At 43.5% G+C, this 24,503-nt stretch overlaps 2 protein-coding genes across 2 annotated transcripts in view; both read right to left on the bottom strand.

Moving 5' to 3' along the window:
- Nucleotides 1-1,306: 1,306 nt before the first annotated feature.
- On the bottom strand, nucleotides 1,307-10,305 carry LOC306710794 (glutamate receptor U1; the record flags this gene model as incomplete). Its single annotated transcript, XM_079179486.1, has 9 exons — nucleotides 1,307-1,778; nucleotides 2,317-2,567; nucleotides 3,796-4,015; nucleotides 4,116-4,333; nucleotides 5,021-5,118; nucleotides 6,151-6,374; nucleotides 7,111-7,290; nucleotides 8,429-8,460; nucleotides 10,242-10,305. 9 exons carry the CDS (start codon nucleotides 10,303-10,305, stop codon nucleotides 1,680-1,682), a joined length of 1,386 nt encoding a protein of 461 aa, XP_079035612.1. The 3' UTR covers nucleotides 1,307-1,679.
- A 2,885-nt stretch (nucleotides 10,306-13,190) lies between these two features.
- The window catches only part of plch2a (phospholipase C, eta 2a), a 69,756-nt gene continuing 58,443 nt past the window's right edge, over nucleotides 13,191-24,503 (bottom strand). Inside the window, 2 exon segments of the mRNA XM_079180983.1 lie at nucleotides 13,191-15,886; nucleotides 20,436-20,817. Of these exon segments, the coding sequence (XP_079037109.1) occupies nucleotides 14,238-15,886; nucleotides 20,436-20,817 (2,031 nt within the window). The 3' untranslated portion in view covers nucleotides 13,191-14,237.

Here is a 24,503-nt window from a genome sequence, read left to right as displayed (position 1 = left end):
GAGGAGGTAAGGAAACATGAGAACACCAGGGCACACATGAGAACTCTGTCAAGCTACATATCAGACTAAGTGAACATCTGTTCTTCTACATAGTTGTCCTCAGTCTCATCTGCTTAACTTGGTCATGGAGGCATCAACATTTAATTGAGATGGTAAATTAACAGTGAAAACTCATCATAGCTTCATTTAACACCATTATTCCTAATTACACTTCATGTTTACTTCTCCTGATCTGTACCTCCTATAACAAGGTCCATAGGGGCATCTCAATAAATACACATGTTCTATTATATTATATATAATATATTAAATCATACTGGGATGTTTGCTGAAATTGATTGGATGTGGCACAGCCCTACCAAGAACATTGTCCACCAACCGCCACTGGTGGTTGACGTTAACTTGACTAACTACTCAAATACATGAAGGGAACCCTTAAATCACATATCTGATTTCGAAGAACGAAATATTCAAGTTGGAAATCTTTATTGGTGTATTGATCTTCATTGTGTAATTCGTCGAGAGCAAAATGATGTAGCAAGGTTCATCACAGGTCGCAATCGAGGACCTCGGGCCCTCATGCCACACTCATGGAGTCTGTTTCTGACAGTTTGGTCAGAAACATGCACATGAGTAGCCAGCTGGAGGTCATGTTGTAGGGCTCTGGCAGCGCTCCTCCTGTTCCTCCTCACACCGAGGAGCAGATACAGTACCAGTCCTGCTGCTGGGTTGTTGTCCTTGTACGGCCCTGTCCAGCTCTCATCATGTAAGGGCCCATCTCCTGGTATCTCCTCCTCGCTCTTGGGACTGTGCTTGGGGACACACTAAACCTTTCTTGTGATGTATGAATGTGTTGCAAATGCAAAACTAGAAAATAAGAAATGGTTTGTGGCCACCACCTGCAAAACCATTCCCTTTACGCTTTCATCTGCTCCAAAGCAGGTGAAATTGATTCACAATTGCTTGCGCTTCCTGTGTACAATATGTGTTTTACACAACAGCTTCCAGTACAAGAGACTTCCATCATAGGAATACAGATATGCAACATTAAAAGACACAGGTCTCTAGCTCTTTCTCTGTAGGGTTGAGTGGCACCTTTCACGGATCCATTATTTATACAAAACGCATATTGAAAAGGGCAGCTTTTAACATGTAATCTAAGGGATTGTCTGCTTTGTTGTTTTGCATATTGTTGTCTCTGATGTTGCATGTCTTGATAATGTTTCGCTCTGCTAAGATGTACTCAAATTTCCAACATGAACAGTATAGTTGTATTGTATACTTTGAAAAAAGAGAGAATTCTGGGTATTGTGTGATTTATTTAGAACATACAAGGAAATATAAACTTGTTATAAAACCATTATAGTTCAACAAGAAGTAAGTAGGGAGATGGGATGTGGATATCTGATAACATGCAATGACACCATGAACAAATCAGTGATTAGTATTTGCACTGAGAAACTCTAAGTCTCTTGGTTTGTTCTAATACACTGTACAGCTCTGCTAGTTCAGTTGTTCCATGTGGTCAACAAGCTTTTCTGGAGGGGAGTACAAAACACACTGACTGACAGCACATAGCTGTTACTATGGCAACAAAGAAAGTTAGTGTGTTTGATGGAACAGGACAGAGGCTTCTCACATCTGACTATCTATCAAAAGCTAACATGGAAACCTTTCCTTCAGGCTTTGCTTTTGTCTGAGTCCTCTTGCTCTCCACTCTCCCCCTTGCTGCTAAATCGCCGGTTTAGCTCTGATGTCAACACCGAGCAGCACGATTTCTGTGAAAGAAAAGAGGAAATGGTAATGAACATTAAATTAGCCATGCTAGCAGCTCTGTGAGGCTGTATTTGGACACAGCGGTGCTTTGAGCTCAATACTGACGTCAGCATGCTAACATGTCACAATGACAATGCTAACATGCGGACCTTTAGCAGATATATATATATAAAGTTATATCGCTGTTGCGTACTGTGTTAGCATGCTAACATGTTACATTGATAATACTAACTTGCTTACTATATCCTCCTAACATGTGCTAAGTGCTAAACAAAAAGTGCGGCGGTGGAATGTCTTTAGTTATGCAGGTATCCGGTCATAAACCAAAGTATTGGACGAATACAACATTTGACTTCATGGTGGCGCTATAGGAAAAGTCAGGGGACCACAAACATCCGAAGCACTCATCCTCTGGGGACCATGGATATTTGTACCAAATCCATCCAATAGGTGTTGGGATATTTCAGTAAAAGCCAGAAACGGCTGTTGGTGGTGCTAGAGGGGGTCACCAAAGTAACACTGGGTGAAACTCTTCCCCACCTTGCCATCCTTAGCTTGGTTGCGGGCCCTGGATACAAGCTCCAGCAGGGCCAGCAGGAGCCCGACGGCAAGTCCCAGGCCCAGGAGGAGGAAGAGGCCCCGCAGATCGTGAGGCCGTAGGGCCTCGGAGGTGTGGGCCTTGCCGGCAGCTGCGCAGCTACTGGCCCACCACTTCTGCCGCAGATATGTTAGCTCACCAGACTCACTGAGCTTGAGGATGGCCAGGGTCAGGTTTTTGACCAGGGGGGAGCCTGGTGGATCAAAGAGAGGCTGATTAATGTCTTACTCCGAAACCAAAACTAACGTGCTTCTGTAACGTCCTCCATGGTTTTGGTTTCAGACTTTCCATCAGATGTCAGATCATGGCTGCACGGTTTTGCTCTCATTCAGCTACAAGAACAAAAGTGCAGTAACGAGAGCCGCCAAGAGCAACATGATGGTGCCGCCATTCGCCTCTCTCAGACACCATCCTTACCATAATAACAGTACTTTACGACAGAGGAGCAGGGACCACTTACAAGGGAGTTTCCAAGGACCCCGTCTTTATCGTAACACCGAATACGCTTACAACCATCAGATGCCATTGGAACCATTTTGTATTGTAAAACTTTTCAACCGAAATACTTCAGACCTGTTTCATAGTGATGAACAGAAACCCATTTTAATTTGAATCATGTACCATTTATATACTTTTAAAGTGAGTTTTACTTTCAAGTAGTTGATCTTACAAGCTTTCAGAAAACAGTACAAGACTGGCATAGCCCTGATGCATCTAGACAGTTAAAATGACCAGTTTAAAGCTGACCTTCAGTCAGTGCTTCAACTTCAAGATAATGAACTTACTGTTGTGTATCACAATCATGTGAGTTTCAATTGGCCCAAAGCTTATGGGGTGGGAGTATTGCACACAATGTGTTTGTTTTATTTGCACAAATGGTCGCCATCTGTAGATATGTTATAGAAAATAATTTATTGCAAGTGTCACGGATGGCTGGAGGTCCCTGGGCTGGAGAATCACTGCTGAAGGAGCAAAGAACACCAGGCGGCGTCTTGTGGTTTCAAATGAATATTATATTTGGTCCTTGAAGTACACTTCAAAATGACCTAGTGCATTAAACGTGTTGTCTCACAACGTCTGAAGGCAAAAGTGTTAATGTTCTGAATGTCCACTCTCCATCACAGTCTCCTCATGTCCACCCCCTCCTCCTCTCTCTTCCTCTGTGGTGTACTGGCAGTGATGGAAGATGGCAGTAAACCCTTTCAGATATGATCTAAGTCCTGAAATGAATATCATATCAATAGTAGAAGCTAAATCGGGGTGTAATTTACTCTGGGGAGTAGAGTTTCAGTTTGATTCATGAATTCCAAAAAGTCACTGATAATACACAGGCATTACACAGGCATAATCAATAAGAAAATTTGCTCTCTCTTAAAAAATTGGAGAGGTTTAAATCCCGTTTTTGAGGCCGTATCACTCACCCAGAGGTGCCGCGATGCTGTAGGCTCTCATAGCGATGGCCTCCTCTGAGCGGCTCAGTTTACAGTGGCGAGCCACCGCTAAGTCCAAGGACACGGCCTCACCGATGAAGGCAAAGTTTCCCTCCTCGGCGAGGCGAACGCCCTCCTCCATGCTGGACACGTAGCTCTTCTTGCGCTCCATGTGCTGGTAGATGCGCCGATATATGGGGTTGTTGGAATTCTGGGGAACAAAACATTGCAAAAATAAAACCTGTTACACTATATCAAACTCAGACGTCACAGAATCTGCTGTAATGACTATTAACTCATTAGGAATGTGCCTTAAAAAAAGACATGGTGGATCCAGCCTCGACGGTGCCATAGTCCATCACGTCCTGGTTCGCGAGGTCCTCGAAAGTCTTGATGGAGACGTGTTTGTCGTTGGAGTGCAACATGGAGTTGAAGTTTCCAAAGTAGCAGGCCAGAAGCAGTACAGCAAACAGCCACCAGATGGCGCTGACTAGACGTCCAGACAGAGCTTTGGGGTGAGGACCAGCACCTGAGGGGACACAGACCAGCAGTCATGTGACAGGACTTAACCTGCTCCTTTAAAAGCTTCATACTCACGATGCGAACGAGCTTCACTGGTGTCATTATCGTAGAGTATTACATTATGTCATGATTCCTCTGACTCACAATTCACACAAAATGTCCTCTTTTCCGGCCCGCTGACGATGTAAAAGGAAGTAACGCATAGTGCATGACGCTTACCAAAACATCACCACATTGAATATGTTCATCACTGAATTTGATTTATTCTTGAATTTAGAATGAAATTATCATCCGTGACAAAAGAAAGTATTTTCATTTAAGATTATACAAAGCAAAAAGAAATAAATACAGTTATTTGAAATGATGTAGAGGAACAATTCAGTTGTATTGAATAAATTGTGGGACTGTGAAAATAGATAATGCACTCTAGAGGATAATGGTACACTACAGTACTGTGAATCTAAAATATAAGATGCTGATTGTTTCGGCTCCACCACTAACTTTGTGTTTTTATTCTAAACATCTCTTGGCTTTTGAGAGTTTTTGCACATTGAAGTTGTGAAATATTTGTCCAAGGCCATACCGCATAATAATAAGGTTAGCAGTGCAGCTGATTCTCTGACAGAGTAAAGAGAGAGACGGCCAGCAGTGTGTGTGAGTCTCTGTGGTTCAGTTTAGCAGACAGCTGCGTTACCTTGCAGGGTGAGAGCTCCTGTGATGTACCAGAAGCTGTGCAGCAATGTGAAGCTGTGCTCCTCTGTGTCAGGCTCAGCCCATTCAGTGGGACTGATCCTGCAGGAGAAAAAACACACACAGGCCTCAGAACCACATGCAGCAACAAGACGGTGTCTGATATATAACTCTGGTGTCTGTGGAGTTACTGGGAGGAGGTTTAAAGGCTGTTCGTCAGGAAGTAAAGTAGTCATCACTGATCAGAAGATCAGGAGTTCGACCCCTGCAGTCTACATGCCGAAGAGTGTCTTAATGTTTATTACAAAACTCTAGAAAGGCCTTATGTCAATGCAGTCCATGTGTTTTTTGAAGTTATAATTTTGTAATATACATCAGGATGTGGAAAAATGGATGTGTAACAACTCTACCACTCAGCCCTATCGACCATGACAGTAAATGAATGAAATGGATTCATTAAACATCGTGTAATAATGTTCAAGGGTTAATGAGACGGAGGAGATGTATGGTTTAGGAACATCGGGGGGCTGCCTGGATGGCCAATCAGATTTAGAATCAGAATCAGGTTTATTGCCACATAGGTTATCACATACAATGAATTTTGCAGAAGAAAGCGTTCATCTGCTCATGGACGAGAGGCTTGTGACAGCGCGAGACGTAAACACGGCTGAGCTGTAACGTTAGCTAGCTCAGTGGTGCTAGTTGAGTTAGCAGTATCGACTATAAAAGTATGCTTCCTTCTGTAAAGAGGAAATAGTTCCTACATGAAACTGCGCCCAACAAGGTCTGTGGATTATCTTCAGTAACCGGGTCATGATTTGTGGAAAGAGACATTGCTGTTGAGTTTTACAAATGTTATTTTTGGAGCTGACTTACATTCATCCGCTGGCCACACATTACTGGTTTTCTGTATTTGACTAGACACCAAAAAAGTTTTTTTGTCATTTTACTTCATACGGTTTTCATATTTGAAGATAATGACAAATGTTAAAATCCCCACTAAACATATCTTGTGTAATTTGTCTGTAACTGTAGAATATAAACTGAAGACATGTCCCGGTACACAACCCTGTCTCTACCGTACACTGGAGAAAAACAATGCATGTAACAACCCCTTCTCTGGGGGGCTCTTACCTGCCCACCAGGAATATGCAGAGACCTGTCAGCAGGAAGGCGATGAGGATGCCGACCCACATGTTGGTGGAGAATGGCGACAGCAGACTGAAGCTGCTCTCTTCGGAGGCCAAGTCTCTGCGCAGGATGAAGCTGATTCCCGTTTGCATGAAGGGGGTGCTCATGTCCACAAACATCTCTCTGACCGCGGTGAGGGTCAGCGGAGCCACCGCCAGGTCGGCCTCCTGATGCAGGGACAGAGACGTATCAGACTACAGACTCATTCACTTGTACAATAGGTCCATATCACTCAAGTCAGATACTGTATGTTTGCCCTCAACAACGTTTGTGTCAGGACTGATGTTTGTCATGAGATCAAAACCAAAACAAAGTATCTGATGAAACTGTTTCCAGCGGGCAAAACACCTTCAAACTATTCAATTAAAAAATACAAAATAAAGTGTAATATATAATAAACACAATAAATACTAAAATAAGAGAATAAATTATTAAACTTAAATGAAATGTTATATTATTCCTATTATTTTAAATGGCTCACGCTATTGACCTGAGTTTTAAATATTTATTATTTTAATGAATTGGTTTGGTTATAAATTGCACCCCATATATTAACGTGGATATCTATTTCATGAAGTTTTGTTTATTGATATAATATTTTATTGTATAAATATCACCTTTTGGTCTCCATTCACAGGTTTTCATATCAGGTTTTACTGAGGGCACCTTTGTCTTAACATAACATTTCTCAGAATGGGATCCCACATGGTCCCATAAGCAGACCAAGAGATCCTTTTAGAAATAGAGCTATTTCTAAATATCCATACACTTTGATTTACATGACAACGTGTACATAAGCTCTCTGTTTAAACATGGAATTACAGACAGCATGTCACTGTACATACTCTAACATACTTGTCCTGCATCACATTTGAAGGAGAGCCAGGACGGTTGCACTCTTACCCCTCTGATGATTTCACCTATCATGCCGGTCCAGGTGCCGCTGGAGTCCACGGCTCCGTAGCGGTTGTCCTTCACCAGGTTCAGTTTGTACTGGAAGCCCAGCTCCCTGGAGAGCTCAGAGATCAGGTCGATGCAGTAGCCCTCCAGCTCAGAGCCGCGGCTCATGGCGTACGGCTCTTGCTGAGGAGAACAGAACAAACGGGTGAAGGTGATACCAGGCTTTGAAGATGATGAGGATTCTTTTTTTCTTTCTTTGTATTTAGAGGAAATCAATTATGAGATCAAATTGCTGCTTTGGGTGAACATTTGTTGGTGATTTTTTTGTATTCATGCAGTGCTTTGATGAAAGAGCAGGGAAAGAACGTTTAACAATCACAGTGTAATGTTCACAGGATGTGCAGTGTGCAACCAGCTGCAGCAGTATTTAAAGGATAATTCAGTTATTCATTTCACTGCGGAAATGTTCTTCTGCTCAAGTGATTTTTGTCTGTGGAGTCATTCTGTAATCCATTTCACGTAGTTATGAAAGTACAAAAGTGATGTGCTTTCTAAATGAAAACAATCAGTGGTTTAGCTTAAAATATTCCTTCAGAGTATTATCCACGACTGCAAAGCTTAAACATGAAGAGCTTTAAAATATATTTATGGGAACGGATATTTTCCCAGTGATCCCAGTCGGGTCACGTCAACTTTGTTAGTCATGAGTACACGATCATTCCAATGCTAGGCCTAGCACGGCTAACAGGTCATTTATAGGTTTCAGGACATGGAAGTATAAAAGATTTGTAAACAATAACAATGTACCCAACATGGTTGACGCTCCATTTTTATACTCCTTGACTTGTCATATTTCAGATTAAATAATTTTTATGAGCAGAATGTATTAAAAATGAAGGAAAATCCTGTGTTGTATGATAATGTCACATGGTCATTTTTACCCCCCATGTACCCCCAATTATTATCATTTTCTTGAAACAAATGGAAGAATCAGTCAAATATAATATTACTCGTTCCCAATGCAAATCACCTCGCTTCCTGAATTTTGCAAGTTTCATTTTTCTGGTTTCAAGATCCAGACCATTATCTCTGGAAGAATTTCAAAATGGGATCGTCTGACTGCCCTTTAGATATTCAGCCACTTTTGTGTGGTCTTTTATAATCACTATAGAAATCATGGCCAAACTACAAAAATAAGAAGCTTCTTGTGATGAACCACAACTATTTAAAGTTAATAAATAAAGAGTTAATATGTCCCGGCAGCACAAGGCCACTGCCACCTTGTTATTCTGGTGTCGAGAGAGGCTCAAAGAGAGAATACCTTTATAGTGGTGATGGATAACTCCTTGGCATCTAGAATGGGAGGGGAGAAAACAAGCACCACAATAAATGTCTTGATTCCTGTATTGAGGCAAGTCAAATGTAATGGAGCATGTATGGCAGCACAAAGATGAGAGGATTTGGTCTCAGCCAGTTGGGTTTCATGTCTTCAAGCTTAAGTGCAGAACGGCCTCTGAAAGCCTAATGAAGCCCATTGTTGCTTTGAGTCTTCATGTGTTTTTCTCTCTCAGCCACTGCAGTAAATCAGCCAAACAGCCAACCAGAGGACAATGAGCGTCTTGTTGTTGGTTGTTTTTCAGAAGGCCCAGAGAGAAGTACTGAGGAGACTATTGCAAGGTATTACAAGGGGGGTGGCTGAGCTACTGACGGCCCAGTCTACCCGCCCCCCTCCCACCCCCTCTGTGTAATCCCAGCAGGATTTCAAACCCCCATCCCATCCCCTGACATTACCCATGACACCCAGAACTGTTTTCTTTCTGCTGTAACTGTGACCAATGCTATTCACAGCGTGTCCAGCGGGCCCTAACATGCCCGGCCGGGCTTGGTCACAGATAGGAGGTGGGGGAGGTGGGGGGGGGGGGGGGGGGGGGGGGGGGTAGCGGAGGTGCCAGGGGTGCAAGTTCCTCATAAATGCATGCAATAACAAAAGCAGGCCCGGCTGGGTTATATAAAGCCCATGACACCCCATCAGCCTCCTCCAGAGAAGACGGCAGGAGCTACGATCTGCGGAGATGCCTGTCAGTATATCACCCACCCCCCTCAAACATGGTTAATTGATGCATCACAGTGCTTTCTGGACCTCAGCAAGGCAGTAGCCCCTCCACTGGTGAGAAACGGGGACTCCCAGCAGTCCAGCAGGGCAGGGAGCCAAATATGAAGAATCATTTGGGAGCGGGACCCGGTCTCATGGGTCAGCCAGAGCCCGCTGGCTTTGACTTTGCAGACAGTTAACTGAGGCTCTGGAGGAGATTTACAGAATGTAAGCCGACTAACTGGATGAAATGTTTCACAGAAATTTCTCAAATTATAAATTTAAATTAAATTATAAAACATTAATGTGCTTTACATGCCGGCAAAACACTAGTGGGACCCAAAAGAAGCCTAAATATAAATCAAAGAATTTTTTGAAACAATCCTTTTTTATATATTTTTTAAAAAGGTGCAAAAAAGCTTTCTTCCTTTCAGAAATATACTTTGTTCAGTAATACAACAAAATCCTATCCAGACAACATTGATATTGAACGATTTTGTAAAACCCTCTATAATGTCATTGATAATATACATGAGTAATGGTTAATGCCAATGTTCAGAACCTTTGGTCAAAGATCTTTTTAGACGTGCAAAAAGTAAGTGCAGTTCTTTGAAAGGACTCAAAATCTGATGCGCTACAGGCCCCATCCACCACCCAGACCTCCACACCCTCTCCACTTTGACACCTTAAGGACACTACTGCAAAGACACAAAGACGGACGTATATTAGGACGTGCAAACTGTCCAATATGAACGGATTCCAAGAGATACTGGGCTGGAATAACAAACCTCACCTCCTGATCTAACAACCACAAGCACACAGCTGGCAACAGCACACTGAACATGCCAACCTGCAGACTCAAAGGTTTTGAGCAGATTGGAAAAAAAGTTATATTTTGGACAGGAGTAGAATAGTAGCAGTTTAGAAAAAATGTAAACAAATATATGCTGCAATTTTCTGTCCATATATATATTTATATAGAAATGTGATGCAATGATCCAAGTGAACCATGTTCCAACACGCTTGTGTGTATCAGTCTTACCTGCAGTGACTCTCCATGCAGTCAGGGCTGCTACGCAGAAGACCAAAGCCACGCAGCCCGTCATGTTTCCACAACTCTGGAAACGACACGGATCCTTCAAACATGATTATCTCAATTTCAGATATTTTCTAACCCAGAGCATCTAACGTGCACAATAACCTCAGGGATGATATGCTTCATTATATATATACATATATATATATATATATATATATATATATAATAAAATGCTGACACAGATTGTCACACTATGCTATCAAAACAAAAGTTCCCTTACCTCAGTTATGTCAGCTGCGATGTGAATTAAAAACCTTTGTGTGTGGGACGACTCCAGGAGAATGTGTAAGAAATTCACAACAAGTGTTGCAGGAGGGCAGTGGGGAGGGGTTGTGTGCAGAATACTGTAGTGTGGGTTTATATAGGGGAGCAGGAGAGGGAGGAGATAGAACCGCAAAGGGAGAACAAACTCGTGATTGTTGGCCAGAGGTTTATGCAGAACAAAATCTTTGAGATTTGAAATTACTGGAGCACATGTTCAGGCTTGTATGAATGATGGAGATCCCTTCATCACAGCTGAGACAGAGTTGTTTGTTTCAGTCATTATTCTAGATGTTGTGTAGGTCAGTTTCGAGCCTCCTCTTAGAGTGAAGTGTAACTACATTTGATGATGAGCTTACTGATGGATGGACAGGAGGTCCCTGGGGCTCACAGGAAGACATTTGGTTTTGGAACACATTCCCTCTCCCTCCTGACGAACACAGGGGGGCTACTCAATCTTCCCTGTAATACAGTAACGGTGAGAACATCTGATAATGTAACGGAGAATGAAACAGCTTGTAGTTGTTGTTGTCGTCTACATCCTTGTCTGTCCAAAATGTCATCATTTTACCATTTTAAATATTTTGCTGAAATTGTCATAATTACCATATGGATTCTTGAGTTATGGCCAAAAACCTGTTACAGTGACCTTTGACCTCCAAACTCCAATCAGTTCATCCTTGATTCCAAAATTGACACTTTATGCCAAATTTGAAGAAACTTGCTTCAGGTGTTCCCGAGATGATATGAGAACGGGACGGACGTAAGGTCACAGTGACCTTTGATCTCCAAATTCTTATCAGTTCATGCTTGAGTTCAGGTGGACGTTTGTGCCAAAATTAAATAAAGTTCCTGAGATACAGATCACGAGAACGGAACGGACGGACAACTTGAAAACATAACGCCATGGCTGTCTCTGTCATTGGTCATTGGTATACGTTAGGACCAGACGGCAACATCCGGTTCTGCTGAGTGAAGCCGATGTAGAAGTGACTTAAAACCTACATTCTCTCTAGTGTCCACCAGGGGGCGACTCCTCTGGTTGTATAGAAGTCTATGAGAAAATGACTCTACTTCTCTCTTGATTTATTCCCTCAGTAAACATTGTAAACATGAGTTTATGGTCTCAATCTGTAGTTTCAAGTCTTCTTCAATACAGCATGATGTTCATTTAGTAAATGATGGTCCATTTAGAGTCAAACAGACCATAAAGCAGAGTATGCTTTAGGGAGGGGCTACTGTGATTGACAGGTCGCTGCCGCTATCAGAGACGTATATGGCGTCTATAAGTCACTCTTCTGCTTTCCAAATATAGTAACTTCTGTTCATCAGTTGCAAAAAGTTTATATGGCGATGGAGAAATTGCCTAAACTTTGGGCTTCATGACGACTACGTCCTCTTCTTATATACGGTCTATGGTTAGGACTCCTCAAACTCATAAAACACAATCTACCGTAACACACATCAAAGCTATATCCACATAGCATGCCCTGTGTCTTTGTCTTAGAAAAAAAAAAAAAAGTTTTTAGCAGAAGCTCACAAACTAAATTGATTTATTTGAAAAAATTCAAAAACAAGCAGTGACTTCATCTTGAGAGGAGGGGCTGCATTCACTCTGAGACAAACAACCTTCTCTCAGGCCTGTTGTGCTGCAGGGTTTGGAGGTTTTCAGTTGAGAGGCCAAGCCGCGCCAAATTGTCTAGATAAATATGGCTTTGAGAGGGACTCTGTGGTTTTCTCGGAATCCTAATGAAGCCGTCTTTTGTGTTTGTGTACTGGCTGGAGCGGAGTCTGCGGTGCTCAAATGAGCGTGTCGCGCTTCACATGGTCTTACAGAGCTGAGGAAGAGGCCTGGCAGTGTCTGACAGCTCGCCATAGGTGGCAATCAGCTTTCTTCTTTTTTTTTTATTGCAGACTAGAAAATGGACAAACCTTTCACTGGCAAATCAGAGTCCTGAGAAAGACCGTCTTAAGAGGGTAACAAGTGCTTTAAGAGGTACAGGCGGTTGTCAGAGGAAGCTAATACCAACACATTTTAATTCGCTGCCTCAAAAAGGTATGCATGAATCCATTACTAATCTGATCATTATATTAGGTGTCCCACAGCGTGCATGCTTTTTCAAAAGGGTTTCAATGTCTCCAAAGGAAACACTGACTTCCTAGAATATTTACAGGGAACCTACAAGTATGACTGGGTTTTATTCCACATACCACACTAGGGTCTAAGAAAGTTTATGTAAATAGGTTTGTAGTCGAAAAATTGGAACTTGGGTGGCAAGTGACACTGAAAAGATTTTTTCTCCATTAAAGACCAGTTGAGCTTGTCGTCTCTTGTGCAGCCTGGAGTCTTTGTTCTGGAACATTGTCCCTTCCTGCAGGGGGGCTGTTTTTTGTTTTTTGCCGGAGAGGTTGAGAGAGGTGATGGCTGGTAAACACAGACCCAAGCGGGGTCCAAATTAGAGCATCAAGCAGACCCTGCCAAAACCAAGACCAAAGGCTTGTGAGTGTCAGCTCGCATGAGGCTCAGTTCCACTGGTTTGCTAATGACTAGTCTTCATCTCTGAACTGAGACAGCTGTCGGTAGACGAAGTGTAAATGAAACAAAATGAGCCGGGAGGCTTTTCGTAATATTCATTTGAGATTTATTCAGGTCATAATTACACATTGTCCCTAAAATGTTGCACAAACAACTGGCACGGCAGTGCAACCGATACAGCAGGTCGACAGATAAACGTGCTTAGATACAGATCATTCTCATCTTGTATTAGTACCTCGGACCAATGGGAGCACATAGCCGCCGGACGAAAAAAAGAAGTTAGGGATATTAACAAATCTTCATATAAAAAAGGTCTTTGTAAAATGAAATAAAAGCACAGCCTTAGGATAAACATTACAGTGCATTAAAGACATGCAGATAACTAAAAAGGGCTAAACTTGGTATGGAGTAGTCTACCACTGCTTTGAAGTACATGATCTCAGTGCTGTGACATGCCATAAACTGGGTAGGTTAGCAAAATATTGGCAGTTTGGTCAAATGACCATGTAACCACTACACAAAGAATACTAAAAATAAAGAAATCTTATCCTGCATTGTGATAATTCCTTTTTGTTCAGCAAAGACATAACAAGCCTCAGCTTCTAGCATCAAACTGTCAAACAAACGTCAATATGATACCATGCCAGCATTTTCTAAACATTGCTAGTGGATGGATGGGCTGACAATAACGCCTTGACATGAAGTATCTCATTTTCAGCTCAGTTAAAACCATTACAGTTCAAGTAGACCCCTTGCTACTGTATGCTCGTGTAAAAAGAGGAGTAGTCCACAGTCAACATACACAGCTATATAAAAACGGTTATCTTTCACTAAATACATTCTGTCAATTCTCTAACATTTAGTGCAAAAGGATGGCAGAGCTGCAGTAGTTTTTATATTTTCTGGTTCAAAAATGGATCTTGCACAAACTCAAGCAGTAGAAGTGAATGTTCATGGATCATTAATTCAGTGGAGCTCAGTTTTTTTGTGAGATGCGGAAATAATCTGTGAGAAATTCTGCAAGATATGCAACTTTTTTGGAAAAAAAAGAAAAAAGATTTGTAGTTGAGAAAAAACTGGAGCGTATTCCAAACAAGTTTCTATCTGCGCCTCTCACACTCAGTTCCAAGTCAGTCAGTTCTTTAGAGTTTGAGCATGAAAAAGACTTCACTGTTTTCTGGGTCTGGGGGGTACTGGGACTGTCTAGTGGAGGGGGTTCCAAGGGGGGTGAGCTGACTCAGCAGGTCCAGGCTGGAGCAGGGACTCTGGGCCACGCAACACGCGCCTTCGGGGTTCCCCCGCTCCTCAATGGGGCTAGCACCGCTTCCACTACCAATGCTACCGTTGAGGCTGAAGCTTGCACTTCTGCCCTGGACCAGGCCATGGAGCCTCTGCCTCTCCTGGGTTTTCTTGGCCCTGTTTGCAATGTAGCGCACCCTGCTTTTGCTCCTCGAGGAGGTCCTTCGCATCAGGTTCTCATCCACAAACTCCTCCTGAGACTCTCCAGGCCTGTTTTCCGGGGCGAAGTCGCTGGCGGTCAGCGGCTCTACATCAGTCAGCTTCCGTAGCTGCTCTGTGAGGTCGCTGGGCGGCCGAGACTTCTGGAGGCCGCCCTTGCGGAGCTGGTCCCTGGCTGGCCTAACAATGAAGCTGCGGCTGATGCTGTGGTACTTACTGTCAAAGTTACAGGAAATGTCATCGGAGGTCAGGTCCCCGAGGCTTTTGGACATGGAGGCAGTAGCTGCCGAGGTTGTGGGCGCGGAGGACGGTCTGCTGGCTGACGATAGCTTGAGCCCCTCCATGTAGAGCCGACTCCAGGTGTGCCTCCTTTGAGTCAGTCTGCCGGGTGAGTCCACGGAAGCTTCCTGGGGAGCCTGTAGGGGGCGGGGTTTAAGCTCATCCTTGGGGCAGTCGCCTTGCTGAAGATTGGGGTTTGACTTGCTCTTGCTGACCCGGAGGGCATCGTAGGAGACCAGCGCTGAGCGACGGCATGTGACCCAGTGAGGATCGCAGGTGCTGCTCGATGTGGGCAGGGTGGTGAGGCTCTTCCTGGCCAGGTTTGGCAGGGAAAGGTCAATGACGGTGTCACTGGAAGAGATGCTGGAGGAGGATGACATGCTATCTCTGTGGTTGCCTGGCTCCAGCTTGCTCCACAGACGGTCGTTCATAGTAGCGTCCGTGCAGACCTCTGGCACGGCTGACTGGTCATGCCCAGCTGAGGCTACAGCCACCAGAACATGGGCCTTGCTTTTTGTTCTCCTTACTGGTACGTGTGATGGTTGATCGTTAAACAGGGCTCTCCTGGCCTGGGCTGTCGGAGCACCAGGGACTGCAGGGGACACTGCTGCAGCAGGAGCCTCCAGTCTGTGGACAGACTTTACCTCTGCTGTATCAGTTTTCTTTTCTGTCAGAGTTTCTTGGTTTCCCCTCTGGTTTGGCGTGTGCTCCATTAATGACTCAATGCCTCGGTTGGCCTGGAGGTCTTGACCGCACTGTGCTGGGGCAGTTTTGTCAGCAGGGTTCGTCGGATGGGGAGATGCGCTTCTGGAAAGGGCAGGAGGTTTCTTAGGGCCTCCACTCACCTTGATTGGACTGTGCACAGCCCCATTTGAAGGAATGGCCAATGGGCAGTCTGCATTTATTGCTGTGCATGGAGAGTGCAGTGGTGATGATGAGGAGTGACGTGAAGACAGGCTGCCTTCTGGAGTGGAGACAGAACGGATGACACAAGGGTTTCTGGCGGCGTCAGAGTTCAGTGGAAGAGGAGCTGGCCTCTGCACTGTGGAACAATCTGCGGAAAGACAGACAACAAAGAAAATGTCTCACTGCCAATGTCATTTGTGGTCCCTAAACAATTGACAACTGTATGTGCTTGAAAAATAGGGACGCGCTGATCCAATCCGTTGATTGGTTTCAGCTTAGATACTGACCTTATTAAGGGAATATCTGCTACAAGTGACCAATTCACATTAGGCGTAATACAGTTCGCTGTTATGTGGTGAGCTAAATTTCATGTGTAAGGCTACTGCTACTTACAATAAATATCGATGTGAAGGCAGTGGAGGTGTTGACAGGGTCAGGGTTTGACACATGACGTTTGTTAAACAAAACCGAATGCTAGAGAATGGCAAATCTTTAGGAGTCTCTTGGACCCTAGGCCTATTTTTAGCCCTGTGCTCTAAAATGTCCTACCCTTACGCAAAGGGGCTTATCTCGCTAACTACAAGGTCTATTTGAATAATTGAAATGGCAAAACAACACAAATAAATGTGAGCTTTGTTAATATGTGTATATATCATTGTATATGTTACTGGTAAATGCTGAAACGAATGTTACACACAGCTCAAATTGAGAATTTTCAGGTTCGTTTTTTTTTTCAGTGATTTTAAATGATGCACAGCCAGGCCTAAACTCTCCCAAATCATTTCTCAACATGTCAGCAGTCCTTTTTAAAAAAAAAAATTGGCTTTGATAGAGTGAAGTATGCCTGAGAAATCAATGCCGGTGTACAGGTCAGCTTTGGTCAGCCAACGTCAATTCTGATTATGGAAGGCGCATATATCGCTGTCTTATTGTACTTTTAAATACTATATATCTATATATTTCACTTTTTTATCACTAATAGTGTTCAATCTATCTAATACAGAAGTTTGGCATCATTTTGAGAGCCTGGGCTATATGAAAACTTGTAAAATATGGCTAATTTTCGCCAGAATTTCAGTTTTACGTGATGTATTTGAACCTAACACAGCCTGTGATTGGCCGATTTGCGCAATTCCCACAGTTCTGAACCTGGAAGACTCTGGGCAGTGCAGTCATTCGTTCTTTGAGTTGTTTGACAGAATTTTAAGCCAATAAAATAATCAAAAACTGTGATCCGCCCCCATGGGTCAAACCCATTGGCCAAAACTGAAATTATTATTCATTCGTCATAGAAGCTCGTCAGAGGCTCAGTTTTTTTTACCAGCACAGCAGAGAGACGGCTTCGATATGCCGGCACGGATTATTCTTTTTTTTTTTTCGATTTTCATCCAGGAAACATCTAAAAGGTATGGAGCGTTTCAATGTTTATGATGATGGGCTGAGTTGATATCTGTGGCAGATCAATAGTAACTTTATAACGGTTTAAAGTAGAATAATTTGGAGGCGATAGTTCGATGCAGTTTGTTGTGCTCGTGCTGCTGGATATGCTGGGACCGATAACGGAGAACATTGCTCGCCTTCTCCTGGCGAGAAATAGGTGAAATTGTGGTAGTACTTGTAGTACTTTGTGTATATATATGTTTTTGAGTGATTAAAATAGGTTACATGGTCCATTTGGTCAGAATCTCTTCGTCATGTACGTTTTTGAAATATTTTAAAATATAATTTCATTCATTCTCAAAAGTGATTTGTACTACATTTGTACACTCTCCCCCCCCCTCTAGAGCCCCATTTAGGGCACTCTCGGGTTCAAGAGGTTTTAAAATACTGCAAAGGGCTACATTGAACCGGTAGTTTGCTGATGTGAATGGAGGATCTCTAATGAGGTGGTACAGCCTCATGCTATCATTTCAATATTATAAATCAGTTTTAAACAGAATTTGGGATTGTTTGGATGGTTCCACTTCCTAAAATGTGGCGAAACAGCCTTAAAACAAAGTGCATTACCTGATTGTTTTACCTCAACAACTGAAGTCAGTTGTCCTTGAGAGGGCTCAGCCGGGAGACGCCTTTGAAAAAGGTCGTATGAGGACCTAACTTGAAGTGATTTAGTCGATGTGCTGTTCTTTAGGTCCACGTATTTTATTACAACTTACATCTCTTTGTGTGACTGCATTGTCTTGTTGTAATGTGGGCAATTTGGTCTCAGGTCTTTCTTGTAAAAGGGATTTAGATATTAATGAAACCATGTTGACCATCAGGAGGCAGGTCTGTTAACTGTGATGGATGTTTACAGCTGACTATTTGGAGAATTTACAATTCACCTCGGTTTACTCTACAAAAAGTCAGTGCAAAACCTGTGAAACATGCGTTTATTGACCTTTCAGCCCTCTTTTTAATGAAAAGTACTCAATAATTAACAGGGAGAGTACAATAGTGTTATCATTAAAATACGACTCAAGTTGTAATAAACCAGATTTACCCTCAGATACAAGCCCCAACACAGTGCAAAGTGATGGATTCCGTTCTTCTATTTGATGATGTGACCAGACAAACCGGCATGGTGCTCTCAATACTCCCACTCATGGCATTTTGAGTTAGTGCAATTTCAAGAATATTTGGAAAAGAAAGAAGAATTTGGATTTCAAACCACCACAGGTGTGACACGTGGTCTGGTGAGACAGAGAGACTGACGGGTGAAGTGAAGGATGCACAGGATGCATTTAAAAGGTTGCATGCATTCAGAGGCTTTACCTGGCTCTGGTCATCCCCTCAATTCTGCACTAGTAACAGAGAGCGTGCAAAAAAAGGGAAAGAGAGGAAAAAAGGAGTTTAGCAAAACTGGAAAGAAGAGGGTGAGTGGAGGCAAGGAAACAGCTTACAGGACAGAGAAAGCATCTCAACAGATGTTATCACAAATCGATCCTCCGAGTCCACATGAGGAAAAACAGCATTTGTTTTATCGTGAAAAGAAACGGGAGGTAAAGCTTACTAGCATGTAGAGGATCTGCCAGCATTATATGAATAACAGATGTCAGCATTCATCAGATACTGTCATGAGGCCAGATAACTCAAATTCCACTCCATAAACACACTTGGTTTTCCCCACTAGATTGATTCCCACAGTAAAAACACTGATGGCCATCACATGATGAAGTGCTGGGTAGGTTTGGGTAGTGCAGCTGGCGTTTGGTAGGAAATGGACTCCCCTGAAATATGTCATGTGAGGGAGGAAGAGGGGTTTTCTCCTGGACGCAGTACAGATGTCAGTTCCTTGTGACCTTATGACCAGATGTTGTAGGTCATGTCTTCGATGTCATATGAGGGTGTGCTTTGAGTTTTCTCTAATTATGTTGATTTAGACTTTATGCCTCAAATTAACTAGGTTAAAGAAGGAGCAGGAAACTACTTGTATTCATTTAAGGTTCAAAACTTACCACTTCTCTCCTCTGTGAAGCATGGGGGTAGTACCACATTCACAGTATTTTAAGGCACAGCGAAAAACAATTGGAAAACATTGAAATCAATTGATTGAAATAGGAATCAGTGATGAAGTTGAGATAAAAGCTACAAAAGTTAGAATTGAACAATAACAATGGAAAAGAATAGCTGGAAGTCTAGATTTTTCCTCAAAGTACCAGGGACATGTGGGATGACTAAAAGGCACACAGCAGGATAATTCTGACAGCATCATGCTACCAAACATTCATGGTCCTGCATGTACGGAGGTTACCTGCAAATCTACAGTCTACAGAACATAAAAGGCCCTCTACAGCCACTAAGCAGCAGCTACGGGGTTTACTGCTAATGCTGCCTCAAATACATCTTACCGGAGAAGAACATTGGGGACTTATGCCGCAACTCTTCCATTTTCTGGGCAAACAGGGCGTTCATCTCCCGCTGCAGGGTGCCTACAGCCCTCTTGCGGCTGTCGAGGACAGAACATGGAGGCAGCATAGGAGGCGACTCCAAGCTGCTCAGACTGCCAAAGCTGTCACAGCTGCTGCTGTCACTGAGCGAGAGACCCTCATTCCCATTACCGTTTGGGAACAGGGCGCGCGTTGGGCCACAAACAGTGCCGTAGTTGGGCGGGGGTGCCTGTTGCCATCGGAGGCTGGTCTTGCAGTCTGGGGTGAGGCTCCGTGCCTGTGTTACGGTGTTGGGGGAGCGTCTTCGGGGAACGCTGCAAGATCGGGCACTACTCTGTGATGCAACGGGCCGAAGTCGGATGTGCTGGGCTCCCAGAGTTTGCCTGGCTCTAGGGAAGGGGATGGGTCGGCGGAGAACCTTGGGTGAGTACTGAAACTGGGCCTCTGTGCATGACTTGGGGAGGGCAGGTGACGGCTGTGACTCAGTCTGGGTAGCAAGCTGTTGGGGCTTGGCTACAGGCTCTGGCTGAACTGGTCTCTTGGGCGAGGAGGGGAGGTTACTTCTCTCCTGTCGTTCCCCATCTGCCCTTTTGTACTTGCATCCCTGACTTTCCTTAACCTGACCCTTTCTTTCGGCTTCTGGACTCTCCTTGGAGCCGATCACACATGTGATGCAGTTGGAGGACATCCCTACCCGGCCTGAGCTATTAAGTGCGACACGGGCGAACACCCCTGGCTTCATGTCCAGCGGGTCATGTAAGCGGAGCCGACTGGCTCGTTTCAGAGGCTCACTCTCGGGTCTTCGTTGAGCAAGAAGAGGACTCTTACCTTTACCCTCCTCAGGGTGAAAAGCCCCATTGGTGTCAGGACGGTCCCAGGGGCCCTTGGCTTGGTGGGATGCCAGCGATTCCCTGTTGCGGTTTTGTGGTGGTGTGGGCTGGTGAGAGGTGGCAGCAGAGGCCTTGTCCCTGTCCTCAGACTCTCGATCTTCACTGGCGCCCTCTGAGCTGTAGTCTTTGGTGTCGATGGCGATCTCTGGGAAGCCCTTCTTGATTTTGGGCTGGCCTTTGGTGGGTGCGCTGGCTGTGCGGCGCAGAAGGTGGGCACCGAACGGGTGCTTACGGCTGTGATGCACAGCAGCATGGCTGTCCAGGGAAGCCTGCTTTGGATTTCTGTGAAACAGCCCTTTTATGCCGGTGGCTGCTCTGGCCTGGCAAAAACACAACAAAACATCACTGTCAAACACAAAATAATAAAGCAAAATGAATAACTCACAGAGAGGTCATACAAGAAAATGTCGCGATAATGCAGGTGGGCACTGGTCCGCACTGTATTATTGCAATTATACATAGGCAGGTTTTGTACCGTGAGCATGCACAGAAACAAATTCCACCAATACCTATTCACCCAAGAAATTCCCTGTAATAACACGTGTGAATGATCACTCAGTCTTTAACATGATCATTCAGCTGTAATCCATGCAGCCTCTCTTTGAATGCCACTTGGATTCAAAGTGTAACCCTGTCATTTTGAGCACCTATATATCTGTATACAGCAGTAGTTCCAGTAGTACATCATTGGTTAAACAAACATGCGTGTCAGAGTTAAACACACAAAAAGCAGTCCAAGCTGATTGCAACTAAATACAGTGACTACAATTAGTGCTGTGTGGAGGAAGACATGTTAGTGCTCCCTCGTGGTAGAACAACAATGGTTCTGATACTGCAGTTATTGTTTCAAAGTAAACTATTTTCATGTGGGTTGGCTTGTTTTTCTGCATACAAAAATCTGAATAACAAAGATGCTATAATCACAGACTTTCTGAAAATACTGGCTTCAACAGGAAAGAAAAAAATCCAGATACCTGAGAATTATTTTTGTGTAGAACCAAAGTAAAGAGGTGAGTGTAAAATGATCAGTCTTAAGGCTGACCTTTACTTCTCTTGTTTAACATTCAGTTAACACAGACGTCAAGAGTGAATAACACTGCATGATGTTTGCTGTGCCTCCAGTGGCTGCATGGTAATGGACAAACATCACAAAGACTGGGGCACAAATGATGACAGTGATGAGGACAATCAGACGATGACATGTTGACAAGACAATCCTGCAAAATGTCACTGGACCACCCCAAAGAAATGTCAACCCAAATGGATCTTTAGCGGGACAAGGCCTCATATCACGCTACCTAAAACCCTTGCTATTATTAAAAGTTTCAAACAATGTGAAAGAAGTAGATCCACATAGTCCCACTGTTGACCACTTTGGTGAAACGCTGACTGAACAACTGTCAACGTGAAAGCAACAGCACAGACAAAAAGACAAGCTTATAAAGAAAATAAGTAGAAGTATTTGTGGAACAAAAGGGACATGTTGGCTGAACTGAACATGACAAATGTTAAGCTACCAGTAGACCCAGATCATGTGCTGCTGCCTGGGAAGCCTCTGAACTGCAACATCTTTCAACTGGGAAACAGAACAGAAGTCCAACATGATGGGAAATGGACTGATACAAGTCCAGGCATGTTCATTTTAGGTAAAAAACTGGAAGTAAGGTGTTCCAACACTCCCAAAACATGTCCCAACTAATTTTTAGAACAATCTACCAAAAGGTTAAGATGTTGGATTCTGGATTTCTGTGTTTAACCGACAGACGGGTCTCTTTATGTAGAGCCATGGTTCTTGAGATGCAAAAGGGGGGGGACAATTATCCATCATTCAACTGGTACTACATCCCCAGCTACAGTGGATGTTGAAGAATTTGATTCTATGAAATACAGCAAACATTAGATACACAACATTACAAAATCATTTCACGTAAACAATTACAAAAGAAGCAGACTGAAAGCTTGTGGTTGCAGCTACAATCCAAATCCACAATCTAACCTGGTTGAGTCAAGACAACACAGTGACTGACTAATGCCCGGCTGTGTGAGTCTACAGTGTGGGTAGCACACACGTCAGTCACCTGCTAAGAAAAACATGTTTCTACACAATGTTAAAAAAAAACAAAAAAAAAAACTGAAATAGCAGACAATGATTAAAAAGAAAGGGTAGAGATAACAAGAGGTATAAATGTCCTCAAAAGCCTGGAATGTAATACCCTGCAGAGAGTTAAGAGGAAAAGAATGCTCTCTGCAAAAACACCAGGGAGTTACAAAGAGGCCCTGCAGCCTCTCTTTAACTGTGTAGGTTGATGACTTTGGATCTACTTGGGGGGTCAGTGAAGATGCAGGTGGGTCAAGCCTTCATAACTCATGCGAGGCATGAGTTGGCCTTATAGTTTTTAATGCTTGCTGACAAGAGGGGGCTGTGTTTGTGGGGGGGCATGTGGCTCATGCAAGATGCCGACTGGGTGTCACTACACCTGGGTTTTGAGCGGCCGCTTCAGGGCTCCTAAAAATGTCCTGCTTCTAAATGGAGCGTTTGGAAATAGAGGGGTCCACTGAAATCACAAACAGACACAGGAAGAGAGCAGGAATCAGAGAAGGGGGAGGATGAGGGAGAGAAACAAATGGGGGGCAAGAGAGAAATCACAACCAGAGGCACACAGCAACAGCTGAGAGAGAGAGGAAGTTCAAAGTAAGGACAATGTGAACAACAGAGCGGTCATTTACAATGTGGTTGGAGACGGCTGAGATTAAAACGGCAAAGGGAAATAAAATCAAAGCTTGTGTGGTGATAGCGACGACTGCATCATCAAAGACCAAAGAATAACATTTTGAAACTGAAATAACAAGAGCAATACATCTGTAGCTGCACCATTTCTATTTTGCTGAGCAATTGTTTCTGCTGAAACGTATGCTGAGTAAGTGTTCCAGTTCATCCCAGAGGGGCTGGTGGAGTTCTTAACTATCGCTCTATGGAGCTGGCTTTGTGCTCACGGACATTGTCATATTGAAACAAAAGGGACAAACCCAAACTACTGACACAGAGTTGGATGCAAAATGTTGTTTAAAATAGCATTGGTGGCTGATTGATCGCTCTTAGTACGTTTAGTTTAAAGCCCTGAGCAGTAGGAATTATGATCAGCAGTCCTGCTGGTCCATTAACAGAAAGCCCTGCAGCCACCAGGGAACAAATCAAACGGATCACACAGCTGCTTGATTGTTGAACCTTGAATCATTCTGAATTAGTTTTAGATACTTTTCATTTAGTCCATGTTGTTTCCAAGCTTTTCTCTGATTGAGGATAACTGCTCAGCGCTCATCATTTTGTGCTTTAATATTTGGAATAGCTACCCATTGTCCCCACTGCTATTTGCATCGGTAATAAAGCTGTTGGCTGAGGCAACTTGGTATGACCTGGTAATATCTGACCTGGTTGTTGGCCAAAAAGCTCATACATTTGTTTTAACATTCATATCTAACCCTGCTGCATCAGTTCACTGCTCTATGCAAAAGCTCACTCAATTTAGAGCTTTCTCTGCATATAGAAAACACTGGTTTGAAATTGAAAGCTATGCCTTTAGGTTATCGGCTCTGATGGTCCCCCCACTGGATTTGTGTTTTTTTTCATTTTCATTACGCCAGAGTTCCACCAGATGTTCAAGGCCAACTTCTGTCCATTACTTTAATAAATTAAATCAGACATTGAGCGTTGTCAAATATCGATGAAATGCCCTTTTGCAATATGTAACTGACTGGGTCCAGAACACCACCTCCTCTACTTGGCTAGATATTGAAGCCTCACTGTCTAAATGTCCTTTTTAGTATTTAGTAACTATTACAGCGCTGCTCGGAGATGTATTGAAGGAAGATCCGTGTTAACATCCACTCTTACTTCAATAGTTAATACTTCTTATACCTAGGTTTTAAACATTAGCTCTCCAAGACGCTGGGGTCCTTATGGTCTTCAATCAGATAGTACAACAAATAAATACAGATCTGCCTTTGT

The sequence above is a fragment of the Pholis gunnellus genome (genome assembly GCF_910591455.1).
Source record: "Pholis gunnellus genome assembly, chromosome: 2".
Lineage (NCBI taxonomy): Eukaryota > Metazoa > Chordata > Actinopteri > Perciformes > Pholidae > Pholis > Pholis gunnellus.
The sequence above is the reverse complement of the archived record's forward strand: the minus strand, read 5'-3'. Positions and strand labels throughout refer to the sequence as shown.